Raw genomic sequence first — 10,891 nt, 5'->3', positions numbered from 1 at the left:
CTTGACCAAGCCAGCCTTCCAGTTTCTACCAGCAAATCCCACAGCTCCCAGTTGCTTCTACATGCTTCCAGAGGTCTCTGTGGGAGGGAGGGTGGAGAGTTGAGAGAACTGGCCAGGAGCCCTCCACCGGCATGACCAGGTAACAGGAGCCCTGCCTGGGCTTTAGGACACACCCAAGGAGGACACTGAGGACGGGATTCATATGGTTTTATTGTTTGTACACTACAATCTCTGGTAGCAGAAACGGCAATTTGAGTAAGAGCTCAGAGTAGAAACCCCTATCCCCAAGGACATTGAATATATGCGGTTTCACAGCTCCAGGGAACCCCCACCTTCCCATACAGCTGCTTGTCCCCATCAGGAGAACCCCGTCAGGGACAGCGGAAGCAGGGAGGGCAGGGGGAGCCGGACAAGAGCCCAGGCCAGGCCGCCCTCTCCCCGCCAGGTGCACCAGCCCTGGCAGAGTCCGCAAGCCGGGGCTGAGCAGAGGCGGAAGAGGAAAGGCCGCAGAGAGCAGAGTGAAGGCTGCTTTTTTGGGGGAGGGCAGGCGGGAGGCGAGTGTGTCCGTGGGTGCCCGCACCACCCCTCGGCCAGCGGCCGGGCCTCCGTGGCCACAGCTCCCGCCGGCCGGAGACTGGGGTTAGTAAAGCACATTCGGTTGAGAAGGGTGGGGCAGAGGCTGCGGGACAAGTGTGTACAACAGCCCCAAGGAACTACATTCATCGGACGGAGCCAACGGCCGGCCCCCCACACGGGGTCTACAGCCTCGAGCCTCCGCCATGGGGACCAGAAGGGTGAGGAAGCAGCTTTGGGGGACTCGCGGTCGGCCAGGCCGCAAAGCAATGTCGCAGTCTGTCCCGGCTCGCTCGCCACCCTCGGGAGCCGGCGGCGTCTATATACGTTGTCACCTACCGAGGGCCTGGTCACAGCGTGCCCCAGCACGTGAATTCAAACCCTTGAAAAACTGACATTAACCAAAAAAAGTACCCGCAGAAACACTGTTTGCTCGTGCTGTCTGCCGCAGCTGGCCGCGAGCTCCGGGCCCCGACAGAAGCCGCCTTCTCTAGACTCGGAGGTATTGCACTACTGTACTATGTTCCTGCCTCCTGATCTCACTGCAGGGTCCTAGTGAAATCGTGAACAAGATAGGATATAAATGTTACTCAATTTTAATACAGTCTTTCGTATCATACACATCTGCGTCCGGCTGCGAGCCACCCAAGCTTGCCGCGGCGACAGCCGTTGGAGCACGGAGGGCCCCGCTGGCTCGGCTGCCCCCACGCAGTCCAGGGATGAAGTGGATGGTGCCTCCACGCTCACACCCCGAGCTTCCTCTTCTGGTCGAAGTAGGCATCGAACCTTGCTTGGGCATAGTCCTAGGAGACACAACAAAGAGCAGCCTCACCAAGGACTCCCACCCAAGGCCGCCCAGGTCCCACCCAGGCCTGTGCACCCGCCACCACCAAGGGCACAGACCAGAGTGGCTCCGGCTCCGCAGGCCGTCAGGAGCCCAGACACCTAGCTCAGGCACCCCGGCCACCCCGGTATGGCAACCATACCTTCTGTCTACACGGCTGGCGCTGCCCAGCTTCACCCTCTTGTTTACACTGAAGGCTGCGGGCACAGACTCCGATGCAGGCTCCTCTCTCAAAGCAGCAGGTCCCCAGGGCTGAGCCAGCAAGTACAGAGCAGAGGTGCGAGAAAGAAGGTACCCCAACTTTCTGGGATCACCCGCAGGGTTACGGCACAGGGCCGGAGAGGGACGGCAGAAACACCGGTCCCGAGTCCTGTCTGCGCAAGAATCATCCAGCCCCCGGGCATCTCCCGGTCTGCTCCCGCCCCCATCCCTCAGGGTGGACAGCACAGCCTCTGAAGCCGCCCACTCGGGATGGAAAGGACTGCCAGGAAGGTTCCAGCATCGCTGCCGCAAACTCTGCATCGGGGTGTAACTCGTTGACCACAAAAATGATCCCCTTCGCGGAGCCGGGCGTTTTTCACAAATGCGTCCACGGAGCTCAGCTCCGGCATCTTGCCGGGGGCCCCCCAGCACGCTCGGCTTCCGTGGGTCCCGGCGCGCGGCCTCAGGCAGCCTCTGACCTGGTTTCCATCCCCGATCGCCGCAGACAGCTTTCCCATAAGTGGACTCACCCAGCGTGGGCCCCTCCGCGTCTGGCTTGTTTCACTCGGTCCGTTTCCGGGATTCCTCCACGCTGCTGTGAGGGTCCGGGGTTCACTCCCGTTTCCCGCGGACGACTTGTCTGGTGGCTCATCACTGCACAAATACCCACTCACCTGACCGGCGGGCAGGCGCTTTCCAGGTCAGGGCGACTGAGCAGAAAGCTGCTATGTGCACCCGAGTGCCGAGCGGTGTGGGAACGGGCTTTCGGGTCAGAACCGAAGCAGGCGGCTGCCGGGCTGCCCGCCAACTGTACGGTCAGGCCGTCTTCCAGGCGGGTCAGACCTTCTCCCTCCCCCTCAGCAACGCATGCGAGTGCCCGCTGCTCAGGTCCTTGCCCACACTGGGTACCGTCGGGGTCCTCGGTCTGAGCCATCACAGGTGTGCAGCGTAGCTCACTGGGGATTTAATTTGCATTTTGTGTACGACCAAGGACATTAGACCGAGAGATGTCCACTGGTCATTCCTTTATCTTCTGTGACGTGTTCGAATCTTCTGCCTGCTATACAGTAGCACGTCTGGTTTCCTGCTAAGTTGTGAGCTCTTTATGCATTCTAGATACAAGTCCTCGTTAGAGACTGGCAACGTTTTCTCCAACTCTGTGCTTGCCTTTTTATTTTCTTAATGGTGTCGTTCATAAAGCACAAGTTTTTCATTTTGATTAAGCCCAACTTACCGGATCTTTTCTCATGTATGGTCAGTGCTTCACGTAACCCAAGAAATCTCCGTCGTGGTCACAAAGCTCTTCTTCTTTGCTTTCCAGATGCTTGTACACTTAGGTCTGTTACCATTTCAAGTTCATTTGCGTGTATGGCAGAAGACCAAGGTTCATTACTTTTCCCCAGGTGGCTGTTTAGCTGTTCCCACATCAGCTTTGAAAATCGAACCCCTTCCCCGATGAATTAGCGTGGCCCTCCCGTGGCGTGTCATCGGACCGTGTGTGTTAGTGTGCTTTGGGGCGTCGGATACTTGCCTTTACGCCAATGCCTCACTGTCTCCATACATCGTGAAATCGGGCACAATCAGTCCTCTGACACTGTTTTAGTCACACATATTTTAGAACTTAGCATTTTCTGCCAAAAAGCCTGTGGAGATTCTGACTGGGATCATGGAGACTGTGGAAATCAGTTTGGGGAGAACAGACTCTTAATACGGAGTCTTCTAAAGCCATAAATGTGGTCTTGCTGTCCATTTATTGAGGTTCTTTTAGCGATGTCTTACACTTCTCAGTGTGAAGATCAGGCACATATATTAAAAAGCTCATCCCTAAGTATTTCATGGTTTGTTTGGTTTTTTTTAAGATTATTTATTTATTTATTTATTTGACAGACAGAGATCACAAGTAGGCAGAGAGGCAGGCAGAGAGAGCGGAAGAAGCAGGCTCCCTGCTGAGCAGAGAGCCCGATGTGGGGCTCGATCCCAGGACCCTGGGATCATGACCTGAGCCGAAGGCAGAGGCTTTAACCCACTGAGCCACCCAGGCGCCCCAGTATTTCATGTTTTTATACCACTGTAAACCCAGCGACATTTCATTTGTGACTGTTTCTCCTGCGTACAACAAAGCTGGTTATCATCGAGCACTGCCCTTGCACCCTGTGACCCCCGTAAACTCACCTCTTTCCTATTTTCTCATGTATTTGATCATGTCATCAACAATATAAAGGCAGTTTTTCTTCTTCCTTTCCTGTATTTTTGCATTTCATCTCTTTTCCTGGCCTTACTATGCTAGTTAGGTGCTCCGGGGCCAGGGGCGTGGGGGGTGTGGGTCACGGGAGGGGTGCGCCTGCCTCGCTCTCAGGCTCGGGCTCTGGTGACTCCAAGCGCGCCAGCTCTCCCGATATCAGCTGTAGGTTTTCATACGTGCCCTGTGCCTGGCTGAGGAAGGACCCTTGCATTCCTACTTTACGGAGGCTTTTCTGTGTGTGTGTGAATGGATACTGGATTTTGTCAAATGCTTTTTCTGCATTCACTGAGAAGATAATATGGTTTTTCTCCTTCATTCTGTTAATACGCTGAATTACACGAACTGGTTTTTAAAATGTTAAATTAAGTGTTAACCCTTGCATTCCGGAAATACATGCTACTCGATCACATTATCTTCTTGTAAATGTCACCTTTAATTCCTGCTAATATTTTGATAATGCTTTTTCTGTCCTGTTCATGAAGGCCACTGATCTTCCGTTTTCTTGAAATGTCTTTGTCTCCTTTCAGCATCAGGGCAATGCTTCATCGAATGAGTCTTTAGTTTCTAAAACTCTGTGCAGAACCAGTATGATTTCTTCCTTAAGTGCTTGACGATATTCACCAGGACCAGCACTTTATTCTACAGGGAAGTTTTTGGAGTATGAATTCAGTTCATTCAATAACCACATGACCATGTGTTAGGTTAATTTTTGTCATTTGTATCTCCAAGAAATGTGCGCATTTCACGCACTCTATCAAATCCGCTGGCATAAAATTATTCATAATATTCTCTTACTCTTTTACCGTCCGTAGGCTCCGGAGCGAAGTCTTCCCCTTGTACTGAGCCCGGTCATGTGTGTCTTTTCATTCTTGGTTGCTCAGTATAGCCAAAAGTTTGTAAATTGTATTGAGCTCTTCGAAGAACGAACTTTTGGTTTCACCGATTCTTTCCCTTTTTTTGCCCACGCATTTCCTATTTCAAGGATTTCTGCTTTTAGCTTTATTTAGTTCTTTATTTTTTTTTAAAAGCAGGCTCCACTCCTAATGTGGGGCTTGAACTCACGACCCTGAGATCAAGAGTCACATGTTCCACTGACTGAGCCAGTGAGGCTCCCCTCCTGTATCTAGTTCTACTAACTTCGGCCTTAGGTTGGTTTTTCTTTTTCTAGCTTAAGGCAAAAGCTTCAGTCACTGATTTGAGAACTTCCTTATCTAATGCAAATGTATAACCTTCAAAGCCGCAAATTTTTGAAACCCACAAACCCGTATTCCACAAATTCTGATATACTGTGTTTTCATTATAATTTGTTCAAAATAGCTTCTATTTCATTTCTTCTTTGATCCGGGGCTTACATAGGTGTACTACTTAATTTCCAAATAATTAGGAATTTTCAAGATTTTGTTGTTGCTTTCATAATTCCCCCGTGGTCAGAGAATATCCTCTGTGGTTCAGTCCTTTCCAGCTTGAGACCTGTTTCCCAATGCCCAGCATACGGTCTATCTTGATGCATGTGCCATATTCACGGGCAAGGACATACACGCAGCAGCTGGGCGCCTGATATGTCAGGCTGGGCGAGAGTGCAGTCCCCTCCTCCGTCCCTCCCGCTGCTGTTTCTGGCTCTGCCCCTCTGCTCTGCGGGTCTGCCTCTCTCCCTGCTCAGTTTTCTCAGGTTTTGCTTTAGGTCTTTTGAGGCAAGACAGGTATGTACACCTTTACGATTTTTTTTTTTTAATATCTTCTGGATTCATTGATCCCTTTATTATTATGAAATTATTCCTTGCTTTGGTAATATTTTTGATGTGTACTTTGTCTTTTTTTAAAACATTTTTTTAAAAGATTTTATTTATTTATTTGACAGATCACAAGTAGGCAGAGAAGCAGGCAGAGGGAGGGGGGGAAGCAGGCTCCCCGCTGAGCAGAGAGCCGGATGTGAGGCTCGATCCCAGGACCCTGAGATCATTACCTGAGCCAAAGGCAGAGGCTTAACCCACTGAGCCACCCAGGCGCCCCCTGTACTTTGTCTTAACAACATCATTTAACCATGTCTCTACATCTGCTTTAAAATTCCTTATTCCCCCTTCTTTGGCCAAACAGCATCTGTGCGTCACCAAACCGTCCGACTGGAAGCAGAAATCCGCTTGACACAGAACTGGGAGGATGAAATGAGCTCGTCATTCCCTCCACCTTCCTAAAGCCGGGTGCTAGCCACAGACGGTGCCCCCACCGCAGGACACGCCACCAACGCTCCTTAATGGGGGCAGCAGGAGGCTGGACTCGCAGCTACAACCGTCTACGTCAAGGACAGTTTCCAAGGCTGGAAGAAGGTGACAGCCGGTCTTGTCACATCTGCTGCAGCAAACAGGGCGGCTCCGCGGTCAGCACCGGCCGCCGGCTCGAAGCGGGGCGCGGCAGGCCCAGGAGCGGAGCCGCGGGACGCATCAGGGCGCTCCCGCACCCGCAGCCCCTTGCGCCAGAAGGGACTGAGGTCAAGGGCTACATGCTAGGATCTGATTTCTACATCCCCCATCGGAGCCACAAGGCCGCACAGCAGCTCTCTGAAGCCGGGGAGGTGGGCCCGCTGCCCTGCGAGTGAGGCCACCTCCAATGGCACACACGGAGCCAAGGTGGGTTCGCTGCGCGGCGACACGGGCAGCCCTCTGTGAAGACGACCGTGCGTTCCCCCACCAGCGCTCAAAACACGGGGAACAATTTTGTTTCCGGGAATCGAAGAACATACCATGTATCCAAATTCAATGGATGAAATCTTGGCCTGCACGATGGACCAAAGTCCCCAGAAGAAATGGGACGCGAGGGCAAACCTGTAATTACAAAAGCAGGAGACGCACGTGAGATGTGTGGCACCGGCCACAGGCCCAGGGATGGGATTTCCTGCTAGCGGGCCCCGCAACTCACTGGGGTGCAAACCTAGTCAGCCCTGGCCCACTCAACAGGATTCTAGTCCCCGGGGATGGAGAACAGGCTGGGGGCACCACAGCTGGCCTCTTCCTCCTCCGGCTGGGGACAGGTGGACTTGCAGTGTGGACACTCCCAGCAGCCGTCCCTGGCGCACGGCTACTGTCCCGGGACTCACACGGAGGCCGGGAAGCCATGCAGGCGGTGCGTGCGCTATGCTAGGAAAGAAACTCTGCTTCAGGTGTGAGCACGGGGCATCAGCAACCCTGCAGGCATCGTGCAGTGGGAGGAGGAACGTGCAGGCCTCTGGTGACTCGCTGACTTTCCCAGGAGGTAGGATGCCACCTCGCCCTCACCCCTGCCCTTGCACAGCAGTGAAACAGAGCAGAGGGGAGCCTGGCGGTCCCCATCTCTATGCCGTGCCATGGCCCCCGTCGCCGCGAACCCCAGTTCCCCTCACAACATGCCTGTGGGCCTCCCTGAATGCTTCAGTGTTCTCCTCAAACCCGACTGTTTCTCTTGTGGTCCCCGATCCCCTACACGTGCCTTGGGCTACGCCTTCTGTCAGGCTCTCCTCCATTTTTCTATTTCCATCCATGCTAGAACTAGAGAGGGAAGATCTAGGCAGCAGGGGGAGCCCCGGGACAGCGAGGGTGGCCACATGCCCGGCAACAGGGTTGTGGACACTTCAGGAAGAGGTGATCTGTGGCAAGTGGGCTGGACAGGACAAGGGGGGGCCAAAGGCACTTAAACATTCTTATCAAAGACTTTCACAAAATCCAGAAGTTTCTCAGCCCTGCTTTGAGAGCTACTGACTAAACACTTTAAGAGCAAGACTCAAAACCAACACTCACAATTTGTAATTAGTTTTTAAAAGAAACACATTTCTGGATGGCACCCACCACCCGACAAGCACCAAGCGACAAGAGGGCCCAGGCCCCAGGCGGCACCGCCTTGTACAGTCCTGCAGCACGTGGCTTAGAGCGCAGAGCGCCACCCACGTGCCCGACCCTGTACCCTGACCCCGCTCTCCGCACCTGCTGCGTGCGGACATCTGGAGAGGTGCCAGATGAACAGTTTTTGACAGAGTATGAGTCCCGGAAACGTATGGGTATAAAGAAGCTCCTAAAATACTCATGACTGCAGGCCGGCACCCGGACTATCGTCTGTAAACACACAGCTATTTTAGAAATTAACCAAAAAAAAAAAAAAATAAAAAAAATAAAAAAAATTACCTATTGACTTCAAGCAACATTTCTTCTTCTATAATGGACTTTTCTTCATTACTGAGGTTTTCAAATTCATTATGGAATGCAGCCAAGTAATTGGAAATAAAATGGAGCTTTAAAAAAACAGAAATCACATTAGAGTCAGTGACGGCGAGACAGACGGAGTCAGCAGCTGTCAGGAAGTCGTTTCAGGAAGCACGACGCACCAGCGGACCCCCGCATGGCCGGCGGGGCCCGGAGGAGCTCGGTGCCCGGTGGGAGCGCGGAAGCTCGACTGTGGGGGGCAGCGGTCTCCAGCTCCCTGGCAGAGCCCTACCAGACTCGCTGCGCTGCCAGCAAGTCAACAGAGGAAACCACGACCACTTCCGGACAAAATCACCCGGTGGAATCGACTCCACATCCGTTTCCCAGGCCTGGTCGCTAAGCAGGGTAAGCCTGTACCACGCATCTCCACGGATGGGCTGGCATGGTGCACGGCCACTCCCTCGGAGCCCGAGGTCCCCAGCAGATGCGCCGGCAGAGCGGAGCCGACCAGACCATGCCGAGGGGCCTTCCACCTCCGAGATGCCGGGGTGACACGTGTGTGTCCGTAAACTGGGAAGGTCTAACTCTGGTTTGGAGAAGAGGGGCCACCAGGTCCCATGCGTAGCCGGCCCATGAATCTGGATTTAGGAGACCCCCGCCCCCCGACCTCGCACTATACCTAACGGCACCAGAACAGAGCAAATCACCACTCACTTTCTTTTATAAAGAAGGAAACAGCGGGCAGTGGCTCTACCCAGAAAAGCGCATTAACTGATCACCTAGTTGGAACGCCAGCACTGCCTCCCCACCACCTCGCCCATCTGCCCTCTCCTAGGCAGCTCTCACCCTCGGCACCCCTCCCACCAGAGAGCAGTGTTCCCGTCTGAGCGCTGTCCTCGCAGGGTGTTCTGGAAGAAGTAACCCCGGCCCAGGCAAGGGGATGGCCCAGGCCTGTTCAAGTCTAGGTAGCAGCCACCGTCCTGAGCGTTTGTTTCTGCACACGAGGAAATGGAAGCACATGGCATCAGCAGGGGACAGTGAACACTGGCAGATCTGGGTTCAAATCCAAGCACCATTTTTAAAACCCACACCTGAACCGCCACACGAGCTGGGTTAATTTCTGGGATACTAAATGCTCAATTGGCCAACGAAGACAGAAAATCTGAAAAGGTCGATACCCTAAGAAACAGTAACGGTGGCCTCCCCTCACCCAAAGTTCTAGGCCACAGTTCGAGAGCCCTGCTTTGAGAGCGACTAACAGAACAGGACCGCGCTTTCTTACAAAGTCTACCAAAGTTTCAAAGACCATCATCTCATCTAAGTTTGGTCCAGAAAATTACAAAGGGACACCAAACTCATGTTATTCGACCAGTATAATTTTCACTCCAAACCAGATATAAATAGTAATTTTTTTAAATGGCCACTAAAGCCTGTTTCACGTATGTGCGTGGATCAAAAACTCCCAAGCAAGAGACTAACAGGGCCCAGCAGAGCTTTCCAAAATGACACACCTCATTTGGATGCTTTATTTTAGGAATTCCAAGACGAAAGTTTAACATTTTACAACTTCTCTTTAGTGGACTAAAGAGAGAAAAGCATGAGATTACCTACTGGGCGCAGAAAGGGTAGGAAATGAAAAGCAGCAGCTCTCCGTGACTCGTAAAGCTCCTCAGAAAACCGAAATGGAACTGGATTTCCATGGCTGTGTGATGCGGGCGCCCACACGGCTCTGCCGCCCATCGCCACGGAACCTGCCTTCTCACCGGCAGAACCACCCCCCACTCCTGGCTGGAGAGTGGCACCTCTGGGGCTGCCCAGCGTTCACAAAGGCTCTTACAAAGACTGCTGCTGGGTCTCCTCCTCCCCCGACGTGTGACCTGGAGGCTCGGGACATACTCAAGCTGGTCACAGTCGGCCCCAGCGTGCGGCAGGAGGAGGGCGACCTGCTGAAGACAAGATCACCGTGCCTGGCACAGGCCTGTGCTCAAGAGACCTCTCCCGAGTGAAGTCATCAGCAACCCATCACACCCCTGTCCCCATGCCTCTCTGACCTCTCAGAAACACGGCCGAGCTGGCAGGGGCTCCACGGGAGGGGCTGTTCTGTAGCTGCCATTGCAAAGGGGGTGGGCGGCTGCCCTGCACAGGCTCGGGATACCCTCTCCCCAGCACAGCCTGCTTCGACATCGCTGCTCACTCACTCTCAACCCACGGCTCCAACGGTGGCTGAGGAGTGGAGCAGGGGCTCCCAAGGAGGAACTTCCCACAGGGTGACTTCTTTCTTTCTTTTCCTTTTTTTAAAAGACTTTATATATTTCAGAGAGAGAACAAGTGGGGTGAGGAGAAGCAGAGGGAGAGGGAGAAGCAGACGCCCCACTGAGCAGGGAGTCCGACATGGGGCTCGATCCCAGGACCCTGGGACTCCCAGGCGTGCCCCTCATGGGGTGATTCTTCACACAGCCCCTGCCCCCATACTCAAGACAGGAAAGGGAACTGTAGGGCGGCTGCCCTGCACAGGCTCGGGATACCCTCTCCCCAGCACAGCCTGCTTCGACATCGCTGCTCACTCACTCTCAACCCACGGCTCCAACGGTGGCTGAGGAGTGGAGCAGGGGCTCCCAAGGAGGAACTTCCCACAGGGTGACTTCTTTCTTTCTTTTCCTTTTTTTAAAAGACTTTATATATTTCAGAGAGAGAACAAGTGGGGTGAGGAGAAGCAGAGGGAGAGGGAGAAGCAGACGCCCCACTGAGCAGGGAGTCCGACATGGGGCTCGATCCCAGGACCCTGGGACTCCCAGGCGTGCCCCTCATGGGGTGATTCTTCACACAGCCCCTGCCCCCATACTCAAGACAGGAAAGGGAACTGTA

At 53.6% G+C, this 10,891-nt stretch overlaps 1 protein-coding gene across 2 annotated transcripts in view; it reads right to left on the bottom strand.

Annotated features, from left to right (window-relative positions):
* Nucleotides 1-190: 190 nt before the first annotated feature.
* The window catches only part of LOC111149619 (choline kinase alpha), a 60,741-nt gene continuing 50,040 nt past the window's right edge, over nt 191-10,891 (bottom strand). For both annotated transcript variants that reach the window (XM_022506779.1, XM_022506780.1), the window contains 3 exons: nt 8,009-8,115; nt 6,598-6,679; nt 191-1,376 (listed from right to left, as the gene is read on the bottom strand). In XM_022506779.1, coding sequence (XP_022362487.1) covers nt 1,317-1,376; nt 6,598-6,679; nt 8,009-8,115 — 249 coding nt within the window. In that variant the 3' untranslated portion in view covers nt 191-1,316. The remainder of the gene's footprint in view (nt 1,377-6,597; nt 6,680-8,008; nt 8,116-10,891) is intronic.

This window comes from Enhydra lutris, unplaced genomic scaffold (genome assembly GCF_002288905.1).
Source record: "Enhydra lutris kenyoni isolate GAN:26980312 unplaced genomic scaffold, ASM228890v2 scaffoldscaffold22, whole genome shotgun sequence".
NCBI classification, from domain to species: Eukaryota; Metazoa; Chordata; class Mammalia; order Carnivora; family Mustelidae; genus Enhydra; species Enhydra lutris.
Note: the sequence above shows the minus strand (reverse complement) of the source record. Positions and strands in the feature narration are given on the sequence as shown.